Genomic DNA, 15,854 nt, shown 5'->3' with positions numbered 1-15,854 from the left:
CCGGGACTCCAAAAGCCAGTTTCAAAAACATACATATTTCAAGGAACAAAACCCATAATATTTTCTTGCAAATATTTACTCCAAAATATGTACATTGATGTCTTAACGGAAATTCAAAACATTTAAGTTCATAAAAACAAACTTCAAGTTCAAAATCACTTTCTACAAGATTTAGAGCAGCATTTTAGTTGAGGGTGTTAATATTGAAAATGCAAACTCCTATTAAATCATGTTATACATTCCTTCACTAGCTACCGTATATCAAAAGGATTTTCATGCCACCCCACCCCACCCTTTCCATTTTCACTTCCTTGACATAAATTTAGTTCCAAAATCCCCCTTCAATACCTGACTTAAATGCTTCCAAATTTCTTCTTCCTCCTTTTGGTAACAGATTACATCTTTTCATCTTTGCGTTTCTTTCAAGCCACTTTGTATTTTCTGGGCCTGCCGTTAACAGAAAGAATAAAAGAGTGACTGCCCCAAAGGAAGAGCCGGGGCCCACCTTTCCTACAAACAGGTATGGTATGTATAATTTTGTTCTGTTTGCACACAGAGAAACTCACAAGTATATTTATAACCATCCACTTTCACTGAAAGTTTTAAGGTGAACTCAGCCTCTTGTTGTAAGATCACACTAATCCAGAGGTACCCAAACTGTTGCCATTGATGGGATGGGAATGCAACCCCCAGCCCAGGGTTTCCCTTTGAGTGTTCTTCTGGTACATAGTCACTTTTTAAAAAAAATGTGGTTTCTGTAAGAGCCCTTACTTTGAATCCAGTAACACCTTTTCCTCCAGCTTCACATATTGTAGAGTCACGGTCTTCTTCTGCGCTTTCTGCCTACCTAATTTGCAACGGACAAGCTGCACGCCCTGCCTTGCTTGTTTCATCTTTCACAATCTGTGTTGTCAAGGAAAAGTCTTCCTTCAGCTGGTTTCATTGTTGGCTTCCTCCTGGTTACTGGATAAGTCCTCTTGGATCGGGCTGCCGCCTCCAGAAGAAAGGTCAGCTGGCTCAGAACCGAGCCCGGTTTTCTTGGCTAAGGCTGGGACGCCTCCTTTCTGCTGCAAGATCTCGGTGGCCTCGTGTTCGAGCACCTCAGAGGGAGTTAGCGGCTCCAGGTGAATGCTGCCTTGCTCGCTCGCATCGGAATGGGCAGAGTCAGGCTCTCCCCTTCTTCGCAAGAACTGTTCAAAGCTGACCTCTTCCTCATTGGATGCCAGCGGAGTAGCATCCATGTTCACATCTGCCAGCTGAACTTCCTCTAAACTGGCCACCTTTGTCTGGACATCAGAGCCAGTCCATTCTGAACAAGCACTGCTTTTATTGCTTCCAAGCTCGGTTAGTTCTGCTTCTCCTTGCTTGTCAAAAACTGCCTTTACACAAGAGCTCTCCAACAAATTTTCTTGCAACCCTGGAGTAGTACCGTTTTTCACAGCTGACAAAGAGGGACTTCCTTCATGCTCATCTGCAGCCAGATTTCCAAGAGGATCCCTCGCCATTCCAGTCGGAGTGTTTTTTGGAAAGGTGCAAAGCTCAGCAATGGAAGATTCATCTCCAACCAATTCAGAGATACTTTCTCCACATTGTGCAATTAGAGACATGGCTTTGTCCCCATCTTCGATTCTGTCCTCACCTCCTTCATCTGCAAGATCTGCAGAACCATCTGAATGAGCTGACTCCCCTAAAGCAAAGGTGTCTTCTGTTCTTTCACGCCTGCAAACTAAAAGTCCAACATCACTTTTATTTCTCAGAGCATCTGCATCCCTTGCTGCTTCTGGCACTGTGGAGTCGCTTGAACCGGCTGGGAGTTCCGATCCAGAGGAGCTTACTGCAGCAGCGGTGCTCCCGTCATGCTCAGCAGCCAGAGGGCCAAGGTCATTCTGACTGGGGGGGTAGCAGTCTTTGGCAAGATCCACTCTACTTGGACTGCCTATCAATTCGGAAGCGCAAGCACTTTCTGTGACTGGCAAACTGGCTTTGCTTTCAGCAGTTACAAGATTGGGGTTTTCTGGATGTGCAGAACCCTTTATGCTACTATCTTTGGAACAGCTATAAAGTTCTGAAGTGGCAGGGCCTTCCTTTTGTGCATCGGAAAGGTATTCATCCATCTGCTTCCCAAGGATGGTAGCGCTGCTTTCTCCTGTGCAGGCTTCAGGTTCTAGGACAGAAACTGGGTCGTCTTCTTCAAGAGGAGATGGTTTTCCTTCACACCTGGCCAGTGGCACGCTTTCCTCCTGCTGATTTTCAAGGCCCCCCAGTGCCCATCTTGCAGGGCTCCTAGAGCAGGCTTCAAACTCTGAACTAAATCTATTTTCTGGAAATGGCCTTTTAGTTCCTTCACTGTCTGCAGCTAAAGCAGTGTCAATGTTCTGCTTTCCAGGAAGATCTGCATTTGTTTCTCTCGCAGACCCTTTCATCTGCGGGCTGAAAAGCAATATAAGCACTTTAATTACTTGACTGTAATAAAACATGTTAATTGCTTCAGCCTGGGGGTTTTGTGGGGAGGGGTCCTATGCCCCCACGCCTACAGTATAGTGTCAGAGGGCTCTTCCTCTCTTTGACATTCTCACCCTGGCCAGGCAGGTGATGCTCCTGCCCTGCTGGCTCAGTGCCTGGAGGCTGGGAGATGTAGGTGACCAGGCTGAGCCTGAGAGAGGTCAAACAAGAGTCATTAGCCGGTTAGACCCTTTGCACTCACAAGAGATCTAAGTCCCACCACCTTGAATTCCATTGGCTCTTATCTCCCCCAATTTGCTTTGGCCATTTGTGGTTCAGATTCTTGTAGAGAGCTTAAGCTTGCAATAAACCTATACATTCACTTGAACCGCCTGGACTCCTGATTTCCTGCACTGGACAGTTCTGACTCAATCTCAACAAGGAGTCAGGGGACCTGCCCTCTCTCAATTCTCAGTAGGGCAGCTCTGCTGTGGATGGGGCTGTGGCACAATCTGGGGATCTTCTTGGGCCTGCAGTTCCTGCTTAAGGACCAGGTGACAACTCTGCTGGGGAGGGGGATCCCTACACAGGTCCGGAGCACATGGGACCAAGAGCAGAATACTGCTTGCAACCCTTTAAAGCAACCACCTGTTTCCCTTGTATTGCCACCTGTTGCATGATCCAGAGAAGAGAGGCAGTTTGCTGCCTCCCAGTCCAAAGAACCAATGGCCCTATGCTTCACCACACTCCCTGCATGTAATTTAAACAGGCACAAAGTTATTCACGCTTTAGTTTGTGAAAGATCTAACTTGACTTTTTACCTTTCTGAAATGCATGCTTCTCCTTGCTCTTCACACACAGTGGGCACCAAATGCTTCTAAAAAAGAAAAGAGCAGAATATCACATAGCATCACCGTATTTTCCCTCAAGTTCACATTTAATATCACCATGAATGAATGCAACCCAAAGAAGCTGGATCCCTGACAGAGGGACCAACGACTGGTATTGCCACAGAAACACCACAAAAAGAAAACATGCAGGCGTGGAGGCACCCACATCAGCCACAAGATAAAATTAAGCCAACTGAAGAAACAGCTCCAGGGCAGATGGCTGTCTGCTCAAGAGGAGAGAAAAGCAGGTAGACCAGACAGGTGGGGACGGAAAAGAGCAAACATGCACTGGGACAGACAGAAAAGGTGTGCAGCCAGGGGATGGGACGCAGTCCCAAGTGGATTAGGCAACAGGTGGTACCAAATTCTGCTCCTGGCCAGATTTTTATATTCAGCACTATTTTCTATCTGCTTCCTTCTGAGGTGGAATTTCCCCCTCCCTTCTGCACCCTCCTCTCTACAACACATGAATGGACTCCAGAAACCTTCAAGGGCTGGGCCAATTTCAGCCAGGTCTGAGGTTTTTTTTCCTCCACATTAAAAGATGTAATGGAACATTGTGCTATTGGCAGAGAGAAGGAAACGGCTGCTTTTTAAAAATTCCTTATTAAGAATATGATTACCATTTTTAAAGCCTCTCCTCTGAAAATTTGAAAGCAGACACAATTTGAAAGCTGTGTATTATTGCCCCATGGGTTATTTAATAGTCACCATTATGGCTGAAATTAGACATCATCTACTAAAAACTTTCAATAGATATGGCTACACAAAAGTTTAAGACAAAAAAGGGACTACCTCTGGTTTTTCTTCAATTTCATTGTTCAATAATGTATCCTTTGTTAGGCTAAAGGACAAAACAACACTGGTTAGCTTTAATGTTGATAATATGCTGTCTAAAACTACAGTGAAAACACACTAGCATGTACTTTTAAATTTTGAAGAGCTTCATGAAGAGTTGTTTGATTCTTTCACTTCCCACAAAACAGCTGTCACAGAATTGTCTGTTATTTGTCTATTGCCAGTGATTTGGTCAAGGTGACCCAGAGTGGTGTGATGCTCCCTACCAAAAAAGCCCATTGGTTCTTCTCTTTGTGGCTGCCATCTACTCTGAGGAAGTGGGGGAAAGGATGTGAATATCTGGGATATTTGTCTCAGTGCATTAAGTAGATAGTGTGCACAAGACTCACTGCTTTGGGAATGGAACTCAACTGTTTTTAACCTTTTTGTACAATGACTCTCTACTCTCTGCACTTTGAAGGGAAGAATGCAAGGTGCACTTTCCTGGTAAACCCACTTAAAAAATGTCCCATTCCATTTCAAGCTCAAGCCAGAAAGGATGTCCAGCCACACCTGCTCCCCTGTCCATCCTTTCCCCAAGAAGCAGGACCTGCTAAAGTTGCACCTTTAAGGTGAGGGGCTTCACCACCTCCGCCGTGTCTCTCTCGGGCAGGTTCTCCTGCAGTGGAGCAGAGTTGCAAGGACATCTGCTCACACAAAGCACGGAAGCAAAAAAAAGACAAGGAAAGGGACAGCCTAGAGCGCCTCAGTTGGGCCCTGTGTGGCTGCTTTTGCCAATCTCAGGTTCTTTGCTATGTCAGGCAAAGGCTGTTCATCTGCTTAGTCTATAGCTCCTGCGAAGAAACAAGAGGAGTTGAGGGAAGTGGAAAGGAATGGCTGCCTCCTCTCCTTGCCATACCTTTGTGGTTGTAACAGGTCAACCAAAAGGAGTGGGGGAGCCTTCAGCTCCATCAGTGTATCTTGCCCAAACGAGGCTATTCTGGAATGCTCTGGGCCCTAAAGGCAAGACTTCCATCTGTCACTCACAGCACAGATTTTTCTGCAGTAATTTTCAAGCATAACATAACATGAAAAAAGAGATGTGCCTATCTAATCAGTAGCACAGCCAAACTTGCTTTTCCACAACCTTTGTCTACAGAAGGAAGAAGTGGAAAACTTTCACATCCATCCAGCAGACCAAACAATTACATTTCAAAAACTCACCCAGAAACATCAGCAGCAGTGAAGCAATCCATGGGAACTAGAAGTGAAAAAGAGAATTCAATATTCAAGGTAACACCAGTGTTTCATTGCAACAACTGAAGCCAAGGCCTCAGAAACACCTACCATGTTCTACAATCACTTGGCAAGTATGAGTCTGGTTTTCATTAAGGTGGGTGGCCATCTTGTCCAAGCCAGAAACATCCATCAAGAAATCACAGTTAAGACAAACCACAGTGGTGCCCCTGGGGAGAAAGCCATTGGAAGGAGTTGAGCTCTCCAAATACCTACCACGGAGGTCTATGCAGCTGTTGGCCCCTACTTGCCCCGCAACCCCACTGGGGCCCCCAAGGGGCCCAACAGTCTTGTACTGCTCAGGCAGTGCCAGCAAGTACAGGAAACAGCTAGAATGGCACTGCACACTATCAGAAGTGCACAGCTTAAATAAAATAAAATTAGAAGATGGTTACCTCAGTTCATCTGATTGTGTTTTATAAATCCGAAATCTTTTAGTTTGACGAGTACTATGAAAGCTACAAAGAAACAGAGTGCCTTAAATTGAATTCCTGGAAAAAATGACTTGTTTCTACCATAAAATATACATTAAAAAAGCTATAGTCACGTGGTTTGTGTAATGCATTTTGTAAAAAGAACCACATTCTGTGCCAACTCAATTAACATGGGGGGAAAAAAACCCAGATTCACCTGAGAAGAGATTCTAGCAGCCCTCTGCCTGGCATCCTACAGTCCCAGCTGTTTTTTCCCACCGGCTTCAGGGCAAATGATGCAACTCAGCCAGAAGCAACCATATAGTGAATCGGTCAGGGAAATGAGTAGTTTTATTTTGTCAACGTTCGTACTTAGGGATTTAGGTATCTTATTTTACTGTGAGCAGCAGCTGATTCTGTATCTAAACAACCCAACTTGATCCAGGCAGAAGCTGCTAGCTGAAAGGCTAAGCAGTGAAGTCAGGCAGCACAGAGCCTTGCCTTGTCATCTGAAGCCTTTCTATCTCTCTTACCCGGACTGGAGCTCAAGGTTTCTTACCTCATCATGTGGTTCACATAAGCTTTACTGCAACTGGTGCCATATCTGCACAAACTGCAGCGCACATACGCCGGGAAGTGGCTTGCAAAAGTCCGGATGTCTGAGTAACACTCGATGCATTTTTGAATATTGGGACACCTAAGATTAACCGATATCACAATTAATTATCAAAGAATAAGTTAATTCACAGGTCAAGCCATTGTCTGCTAGGTAAGACTGGCTTAGCTTAAACCAGGCAGCCAGATACAGTGGCTGTGTGGACCTGCAGAAGCCCCAGGTGCTTTAAGGCTTCTAAATAGTGTCTAGCAACTCCTGAGAAGAGTTACCTTAGGTTATTTAGCGCTGTATTTGCAACCTTATTTGTTTTTTTGCTGCCGCTGCTGCCACCACCACTGCTACCACTGCCGCTACTGCAGCTACTACTGTGGTTCTTGCTTCCCCCACTGCTGTCCATCCCTAGGAGCAGCTTCTTCTGCACACTCAGTGGCTTCAGTTTGGCCTTTCCCTTGCAACTGGCAGCTGGCTTGTTCTGAGCTTTGCTATTTGCTGTTTTAGTTCCAGGAGACAACAGCAAGGTAGACGTGTTTGTGCTCACAGGAGACGCTGTCACAGAGGCAGGTTGAAGAGATCCAGACGAGGCTCTAATTGTAACCTAGAATGGGAGATTGTTTCAGTTTTTTCTGCCTCATAAAAGCCAGCGCTAATCTGCCTGCTCGGATTTCAAAAGGAATTTGGCCAATCCTTGTTTTTTTAATATGCAAAGTAAAAGTAGCCACAGCACAAGACCGTGATGTCCTCTGGACCCCGCAGGACAGCTGGGTGGCCGAAGGCTCTCCGTCCAACTAGCCTTCATGCAATTTCAGCAGAGCAAGAATCAAAGTAAACCGTTTCTTTCTCTCTCCCCCACAGGCTTTTTTCCTAGGGCCTCAGCATCCTCATGTATCACCCACAGAACAGCCACATTCCGAGACCGGATCTCACTGTCAAACCAAAAAGGAGCTAGAATCCAATCATCAGCCCCTGCTACATGACAAGTGACATCTCCATCTACCCAGAGCAAAACACCATCTCAAAACATCTCTGTTCTGCCTAAGCCTCCAAAAAGAAGGGAATGGATATGGCCAAAAGAATCCAGAGATTTTTGATTTCATGATCGACAAGTGAAAAGCAACTTAATGAAACTATTTCTTCCACGAGACACCACCATCGTCATCCCGAAGAAAAGCAGCAGACATTCTTCTGGAAGCGCTGCAGGCAACAAATCCTTAGAGCAGAGGGTACCAAAGGGGCCACTCGGGCCGCAGCCAGTGTCCTATTCCCCCAGGGGAGCGGCCAGACAAGGCCCCACTGACATCCTGGCTGTAGACTGCACCTCCTGGACAAGCCGAGGGAAGACTTTCCTGAGCTATTCACACATCGTACCCACCAAGCCACTTACTTTGGTTCCTGGAGGCAAGCCCTCCAACTGCACAGGTTTTTTGAATGTCCGATGATGCTGAGATTTGTGGTCCAGTTTTTCTTTGCAGGTCAAGAATTGGAGTCTACATTTGGTACAGCGATGTATTCCTTTTTTCTTTAGGAAAAGGAAAAAAAAGGAGGAATTGAAGCATTTAGATGCTCATCCCAGAATAAAAAACAGATCACTGAACTGAATTCACAAGTGACCTAATACAACGTTGCAAGAGGATCTGAAAGTATAAAAACTGTGGCCACTTGCAACAATGCCTACAAAGGGGATTTAAGGACATTCAGCATTCCATCTCAAAAACACTAAGCTGGAAAGCCCATCAGCCTCTCATCCCTTGTTCTTTGCTTTAGCCGTGCCTTCTCCGCTTTGGCCACAGTCGGTGCTTTGGCCGGCATTAGCCGTGGCCAAAGGTCTCTTGGGCGAGTCTCAGGCAAGACGGCCAGCAGCCACAAGGCTCTGTGCAGGAGAGGCAGCTTGGGCGGAGCAGCATGGCGACCACCTTCTGTGGGGAGGAGGAAGAACTATGGGGTGGGTGTGGGGATTAACTCTTCTTTGGTCCCCGCTTACCTTCCTTAAAGGTTACAAATGTTACCTGATGCCTCATAAAATGGTGCATGTAAGGTGCCCCAATTTTAATAACTTTAAGGCAAAATGGGCAAAGCAGGTTCTTTGTGTTTTCATGAATGGATCTGAAGTGTTTTTCCACATCTGAAAATGCTGATGATCTGTAATTGCAAACCTAAACATCAATATAAAGAGGGAGGAATATTTACTTCTAACATCTCTTCTTCGGAACAAGGAAACATAACTATATGTGCAAGGAAAAAAAAGGGGGTTGGGAGTACCTGGCAGACATAAGGCATTTCCCCAGGCTTGTGATTGTCTTTCATATGCTGCAACAGAACTTGCTCAGTTTCAAAAGAGAGTTCACAGATTTTGCAAATAGCTAAAAAAGAAAATAAACAGCAACTGAACTTTTTAAAAAATCAGAACACGGGAGTGACATCATATTGGCACCTGTAATTCTGCTAGGACTCTCAAAGGGTGCCTTATAGCCCATGTGGTCCTCCTATTGCCACAGGAGGGCAATTTGAATGCTTGGCAACCTGTTTGCAGTTACATTCCTGTATCCCACTGAAGGAGCTCCCTTCCACGCATGGAGGGCAGCTGAATTCCTTCAGCCGGCCCCAGAGACGAGAGGCAGTGGAGAAGCGAGGTGGGTGGCCTCAAATAGGTGGGAGGCCCTGGGAAGCCCAAATTCAGGTCCCAATTGTGGCCATAAGTCAAATTACCATCTGTAATTTGGCTTCTAAGTGAAAGAAAACTAATGAATATTATTCATGACACAGATATGACAGGTTAATTATTTTAATTAGTTGAATTGTCGTATCCACATCAGAAGCTGTAATTACTTTAAAAGTTAAGTCTTGGGTTGAAGTTGATACTATTGCTTTCTCCACCAAAGGGCAGATAGCTGAGAAGTTCCGAATTCGGTTCATCCCCAGAACCCAAGTCTACCAAGGTCCTTGTCTGTGGATTGCCTTGCATCCCCCCCACCCTTCCCATCCAGAAGAACTCACTGGAGGACTCGTGAGGTGTGTGGGTGCTTTCAATGTGGCACTGCAGCTGAAAGGGGGTAGGAAACTGACGGTAGCAGTGCTGGCAGGTGGTGTGGCTTTCCCAGCTCTCACTGTTCTGCTTCTCAAGCTCCAAATGATGCTTCATGTGGTTCATAAATCTGAGAGGAACAGTTCACAGTTCAAGCACCTGCTTTTAAAGGGAAACTTTTAATTCCACGCACCGAGGAGGGATAGAGCCTTCTGTTTGGCATATGGTGTCAACAGATACCGCCCTGGCTGGTGGCTCCAGGGAAAACTTTTGCGTAAGTAAATGGTTAATTACTCTGTCAGGCGAGTGGAACCCAAAGGACCAGAAAAATAGTTCATTAAAGCATGTTGGCACAATCACTCATCCATCTGAAGTAGATGAAAACTGGAGGGACTTAAAAGATTCCAGGTATGGACCAAAAAGGTCAGGAGTCCCCAAGCTTGGACAGCCAAAGGGCACCCAATTATGGAGGATTCAACTTCCATTTTCTTTGGTACCTGGCTATTGGCAGTGCCTTTTGATTCTCCAAACATAATTGTAAATATTTAAATCTGCTCAATTCTTGGCTGTGATTCTTTTGGGCTTATTGAGCAGAACTCTTTGAAGGAATGCAAAATCAGTTCTGCTAAAATTAAAAATAAACAAGAATGACACATGAAGCAAGGTAATGCTTAGGCCTGCAACCCTCCACTCCGGCTGCCCCTAAGCTCCAGGTCGGAGCTCTGCCTCTTCCAGGCTAGAAATACCTGATGTTGCTTTTGAGGACTTTCATGCAGCTGGCACACTTGAAAGTGGTGTGGGTCTTCTGCTCCTGGCGCACCTGCTGGAGGTTCCCCTCGTGCTTGCCATAATAGAAGTCATTCACCAACATGATCAATTTCCCTTTTTCTGACTCAGCAATTTTAGGTGATATACCTGAGCAGTCCATTTTGGTCATTCCCGGAAAGGTGTGCACCATATCAGGACAGCAATACTGAAAAGACCAACAACTATCATAAATTTTGAACAAAAGTGTTTGCTGAATTGTTAGGAAACCACTAATAAGCTAATCAAGATGCCTTCGCAGGCTTTTAGCAAAATCAGGTATCTTGAGTTCAGAAGGCTATTAAAAAAATATCAGCAGCATTTATTGTAAGTACTGATAATCCCAAATTCACAGCAAATTGATATACCACCATGAAATGAAATTGCTTCTGATGGAGGAAAAACAGGCCGAAAATTAAGACCACCGGTAAGTCTTAAGGGAGTAAACATAAGACAATGTCAGAAAGAAATCTCCACAAGAAAGAAGGAAAAATCCCACAGAAGTAATAGCTCCCATGGGCTGCGTAGAATTTTCCACTCTTCAATCTCATCTGAGCTTTATTTCAGCTATAGCAGTCTGGGCTGCGACTGGTAAAAGAGTGAATTTAGTGGGCATTTTCTCACTGGAATGGAAACACAGGTTCAGCTCAAACAAAGATGTGGCAGCTGAACAAGCTATTTTAAATGGTATCTGTGCAAGGCAAATGGGACAAACCTTTAAAAGCCACAAGAAAATGCAGCCTTCACCTAGGTCCAATCCAGTGGTGAGTTTCTACAGGTTCAGGTGAACCGGTAGTGGCGGTGTCAGGAGGCTCCGCCCACCTGCCTGGACATCATCACGGACGCTCTGCGCATGCGCAGAAGGTCTGCGAGCAAAGCGAGCACACATGCGCTCACAGTTCTGAACCAGTAGCGAAGGTAAGGGGAACCCACTACTGGTCCAATTTATACTAAGAATACAAAACAGAATAAAACAGTCCCAGATTTTATGTTTAAAAAAGCCAAGTGACTCAATGTTACATCTATAATTGTATTTTACTTCCATCCCGAAGATATTTACCTTTATATGATTTTTTAAAGGCTCCAAAAGGTTAAAATGAATATTACATTTTGGGCATGCCTGTGGAAAAGGGGCTCCATTCTTAATATTACTTGAAGCAACATCTGTGGAAAAAGAGAATGGTATGTGTTATTATTTAATGTGTGTTTGAATATGTGAGACAGATATGTTAAATTCATTATCCAAAAGCATTTTTTAATCCATATGACCATTCACTGGAGGTGAATGAAGCCCTTACATGGATTCCCCAGGATGACAATCTTTGATGCCTCCCACCCTTCTTGTTCAGTATTTCAGAATGGTCTTTCAAACCCCTTCAGACAAGATTCCCCCCAAACAGGACACCCAGCGTGTTCTTGGTAGTCTTTACCTTTCTCAAGCAGGACCAGGTCATCTGGAGGTTTAACAGAGGACAGGAGAGGGGACTCACTCTCAGAGCCTGTTTCGTTAGCCTTGGCCTTTTTGGGAGTGATATTACTGGCTTCAGAAGTGGAGGGACGCTTGGACAACCCTAGAAATGTTTTAAAATTTAAATTTAGGTAACTTTTCATAGCCAATTACTCCTCAGTCTCTCGAACCCCAGGCCAGGTTACCCCAAGTGACCTTAAAGGCATAAAATTGATCCATAGACACAGCTCACACTGCAATCCAAGTCATTTTTACTCAAAAGCCATACCTACCTTGTTCAGCAGGACTGCCATGCTAGGAAGGCTCTCCGTGCCTTATTTCAAAGTCTTATTGCTTATTGCCTTATTGCTATCAAGAGCATTCCTCTGAGATTAGCCCTCAGCTTTCCTCAGATGTTCACACAATATTTGATGGTCCCTGACTATGAGCAAACCCCACTCCAAGTTACCTAGTTGAGTAATGAAACATATCCAAGAAAACAACCAAGCTCAGAAAGCACCAAGGACCCCTCAGTCCCTGACTAAATATTACGAGCCTGGCCACCCATTTTTTTAAAATCCCATTTTTGCATCAAACCACAAGCAAAATGAAAAACTTGACTTGAACATACCTGCCGTGTTCATGGGTGATCCACTCTGGTATTGTGACCCTCCTGAATTCTGCCTTACACCAAAGGTCAGGCCCGAAGTTCTATCTGGGTTCACCTGTGGAGGATGAGTTCAAGAGCTCAGCCACGGGACTCTTTGATTCTACAGCAATTTTCTGTTGCTCTAGAAACACTTCAAGTTTACCCTTTTAGGGGTTCCATTCTGGCAAGATGCACTTTCTGCCAGGCCCTTCCCCATTTCCAAAGCCCCACAGAGGGGCTCGGACTGGCCCAGAGTCCTCAGTGCTACTGCCCTGTGTCAACTGCCCCCTGTGCTCAGAACACAATTATTTCCAGGACACGGCAAGCAGCAGCAGCCTTCACAGGTCAGGGGACTCTTGCTGCTGGCACCATGGGGCAACTCCAAACCTACCCGGTTCAGTGCAACAGGCTGTGCTGTTACGGTGGCCACCGGCCTGGACGTAGGCTGGGCTGACGCAGGAATATGGAGATTCCGTGACAAGGACTGGGGAGGAGCAGATATATTGACGGGCTGGGGGATTCCAGTACTAGACTTAGCTCCTTCCTGCGGTGACGAACATCCTGAAAGCGGCTTCTGCAAGACCTGAGATGATCCCAAGATGCTGCTGACTCGTGGCTGTGGCTGAACAGCTAGGGTACTAGTTGCAGGTCTGCCCGAAGAGTGAAACCCCGGAGAAACAGCCACAGCACCTGCCGTGAGAACCAGGAAACAAAAGATTACACACTGTTAGACTCAGAAGCGTTCAGAGACTTCAACGTTTGGCATCACTGGACAACATCATACCTCTTTTAGGGGCACCATTCTGCACTCCAATTCGTGATGAATTCGGGTTAACTCTGTTCAATATATCTGTTAAAAATGATCATTACTGCTTTCAGAAAATAACGGAGAAAGAAAATATGCTCAAGGGAATTTATCAATATGTACCTAAAGAAGGAAAGTAACATCTCACTGTGAAGTTGCACTAATTCTTAAAGTGTCTGCAGTATTCCTGAAAGAAGTTGCAATTGTTCCAAGAATGGATCCAAGAGCATTGTAATCAATTATCCCAGTTTAATTAAACTACATTTATGCTATGATTCCTACCAGTTCAACAGGGTTTTTGAGTGAACCCATTTTGAACAGACATGCAAGTTAAACTTGACTAGCCTATTAGCAACTCCTTGGCAAACTGCATTGACTAACTTTTGAAGCTTGCTCTTCTTTCCCTTGTGCGTGCCCCCCTTCCCATTTCAAAACAATCCCTTACAGGTATTGGTTGGTTTGGAGCTCAAGAACTCCCCAACAAAGATAGGCTCGTCGTCATCGTCATCATCGTCAACAACAATGGGATTTGCTTTCTGTTGCCAGGGTTCAAGCTCTTCTTCTTCGCATTCCATGAAAAGCTCTGCCATTGTGGAACTAGAGAGTGAAAATAGCAGCAGGTGGAACAGACCGCTGTTAGGGGCGTACAGCTGTTCTATTCTGGAAAGATGTTGCGGTTCTGACATGGTTGCACTCCTTGCTTAAAGCTGCGGTTTGCCCAGCTGCAAGGCAGGCCAAGAGAGGGCTCAGGTATCCTACCCTACCAGCCTATGCCAACGGCTGCATCTTCACAAAAAGAAACCCAAAGGCCGTTTTCTCTACTTCAACCCACCAGACACGCTTTAATCTAGTGTGGCCACGAACAATTTGTATGGCCCGTTTTAGAAGTTCGGAATCATGAAAGCCAGTGACTTTAATGGGTCACACCAAGCCAAGCTAACCATCCCACCCCAACGCTTTAGGCAGTAGGCAGCTGGTTGGTCCAGGCCCATCTGCCCCTTCTCACTGGGCCCAGCCCAGAGTTCCCTCACTATTTCAGGCTGGCACAGGGACCTCGACGTTCACAGGCGGCCTTGGATAACACAACCCTCACCAGCAAGAAAAGCGGTGGAGACCCAGCGCTTCTTATTAGAAGAGGCAGCGCTGACCATTTTCAGAGCAAAACGGTTTCCCAGGAAAGCCCTTCGGGGAAAGAGGAGCAGGTTGTGGGGGGGCTCCCGATTAGGCCTCGGCCTTTCCTGCTCCTTTAGCCCACCCTCTCCTGGGTGAGCCACGCGCGGAGGGGCCTCCGCGGACAAGCCCCTTCCCTCCCGCCCAAGGGTTGGTTGCCTTGGGTTCCCCGGGCCTTTCCCTCTCTCTGGGGCTTTCCAGCCAGACTCCGGCCTGGGCGAGATGGAGCTCCCGACCCCCGCGGGGGCTGCCCGACGACCCTCCAGCCACCCTCGCTTTCCCCGCCCAGTCACCCGGGAGTCCCGCGAAGCCGCCGATCTCCCGTCCCAGGCCTGGCGGTGGGGGAGACGGTCTATGGCGGCAGCGGGCCTACCGGGGAAAGAGGCGCTCACCCTCCGCCACTCCCCGGGCCACGAAGACCCCGCCGGCCGCCCCCTGCCAGGCCCGCTCGGGGCGGAAGAAGGCCGCGCTCCATCCAAGATGGCGGGGCCGCCCGGGCGCCCTCCCCCTGCCGGACTGCGCGGGGCCGCGGCGAAGGGCTTACCCGGGGGACGCCGGGGTCGGCCGGCTGGCCGGGCGAGCGAGCGAGCGAGGGCGGCGGCGGCTGGGCCACGCGCGGCGGGGGTCGGGACGCGCGGAGGCCCCTCCCCTCGGGCGCCTCACGTGGCCGGCGGTGGCGGTGGCGGCGGCGGCGGCGCCTGACCGATGTGCCCGTCCCGTCTTCCTTCCCGCCCGCCCGGAGGCGCTGGCCGGTCCGGCGGGTAGGAGTGACGCAGCCGGCAGCTCCCCGCGCGCCAAACCCGCGAGGCCCCCGACGCGTCCGGAGGCTTTGTTTCCCGCGCGCGGCCAAGGGGCGTCCGTGGAAACAGCGCAGCGCCCCCTCGCCTGGCCTGCGGGACGCGGCCCCAATGAGCGCCGGGGGCGGAGCCACAGGCGCCCCTCCTCTACGGGGCGGGCGGCGCAGGCGCGTCGGGGGACACGTCGGTCCCGTCCGAGGGCCGCCGTGCCGGGCAGGGATCAGAGCGTAATGCGAGCGGGGCGCCGGGTGGCCTGCGCGGGGGGAGGGGCATGGCTGCTCCTCCGGAGGTTGGGACCCTCGAGGCGGCTGCGCCCTCGAAGACACCCCCGCCCCCCCCAGCCCGGGCCTCCCAAGGCGCCCGGCAGCCTCCCCAGGACGCACACCTGGCCTCGGCTCCGACCGAACGGCGCCCCCTTTGCCCACCACGGCCCCGGCGGCCTCGCCTTCCGGACGCGGCTTCTCCGCCGCCGCCCGGACAGCGGCCCTCGGGCCCTTCTCCGGCGCTGCTGCCGCCGTGTCGGGCCGGCGATGGGCGGGGCGGGGCAAGGCCAAGCCCCGCCCCGCGCGGAGGGATCCCGGGCAGGCGGCGCGACGTGGCGGTGCTGCGGCCCCTCAGAGCTCGCCCGGCGGAAGCCGCGCTTTCCGCCAGAGAGGGAGGAGGGAGGGGGGAGGGGGGAGGCCAGAAGAAGGCGGCTCACGTCGCCCGCCTGTCGCGGCCGCGGGGGCC

At 48.6% G+C, this 15,854-nt stretch overlaps 2 protein-coding genes across 17 annotated transcripts in view; one reads left to right on the top strand and one right to left on the bottom strand.

The window, feature by feature from the left end:
• Positions 1 to 60: 60 nt before the first annotated feature.
• On the bottom strand, positions 61 to 15,829 carry ZNF280D (zinc finger protein 280D). Of its 13 annotated transcripts, none has more exons than XM_034409279.3 (20): positions 15,571 to 15,829; positions 13,604 to 13,755; positions 13,138 to 13,203; positions 12,745 to 13,043; positions 12,336 to 12,429; positions 11,688 to 11,828; positions 11,318 to 11,421; positions 10,200 to 10,426; positions 9,426 to 9,583; positions 8,691 to 8,791; positions 8,438 to 8,584; positions 7,816 to 7,950; positions 6,704 to 7,029; positions 6,378 to 6,515; positions 5,801 to 5,863; positions 5,457 to 5,575; positions 5,334 to 5,370; positions 4,128 to 4,176; positions 3,264 to 3,319; positions 61 to 2,430 (listed from the first exon to the last, which is right to left on the bottom strand). In XM_034409279.3, the coding sequence occupies exons 2-20, from the start codon at positions 13,746 to 13,748 to the stop codon at positions 930 to 932; spliced, it is 3,906 nt and encodes a 1,301-aa protein (XP_034265170.2). In that variant the 5' UTR covers positions 13,749 to 13,755; positions 15,571 to 15,829; the 3' UTR covers positions 61 to 929. The 13 variants fall into 13 exon arrangements, with proteins under 13 accessions (XP_034265170.2, XP_034265169.2, XP_034265168.2 ...); XM_034409278.3 differs by having other exon boundaries at positions 15,511 to 15,672; XM_034409277.3 differs by lacking the exon at positions 15,571 to 15,829 and adding an exon at positions 14,873 to 15,394.
• Positions 15,273 to 15,854, top strand: part of TCF12 (transcription factor 12) — a 62,905-nt gene continuing 62,323 nt past the window's right edge. Inside the window, exon 1 of one of the 4 annotated variants that reach the window (XM_034409320.3) lies at positions 15,273 to 15,352. The gene's annotated coding sequence lies outside the window, so the exon portion shown is untranslated. The remainder of the gene's footprint in view (positions 15,353 to 15,854) is intronic. The other 3 variants (XM_087878027.1, XM_087878034.1, XM_034409313.2) reach the window with 3 other exon arrangements.

This window comes from Pantherophis guttatus, chromosome 13, assembly GCF_059756535.1.
Source record: "Pantherophis guttatus breed Tessera chromosome 13, ASM5975653v1, whole genome shotgun sequence".
NCBI lineage: Eukaryota > Metazoa > Chordata > Lepidosauria > Squamata > Colubridae > Pantherophis > Pantherophis guttatus.
This window is presented reverse-complemented; position numbering and strand designations above follow the sequence as displayed.

What these genes read in the sequence shown, in the direction of transcription:
- ZNF280D (XM_034409275.3), bottom strand. Translation starts at nt 13,844, where the DNA reads ATGTCAGAACCGCAACATCTTTCCAGAATAGAACAGCTGTACGCCCCT. An exon ending in CTTTAAAAAATCATATAAAG is followed by an intron (nt 10,427 to 11,317) that starts GTAAATATCTTC and finishes TGGTCTTTTCAG; the next exon opens with TATTGCTGTCCTGATATGGT. An exon ending in ACACAATCAGATGAACTGAG is followed by an intron (nt 5,576 to 5,800) that starts GTAACCATCTTC and finishes CTTTCTCCCCAG; the next exon opens with GGGCACCACTGTGGTTTGTC.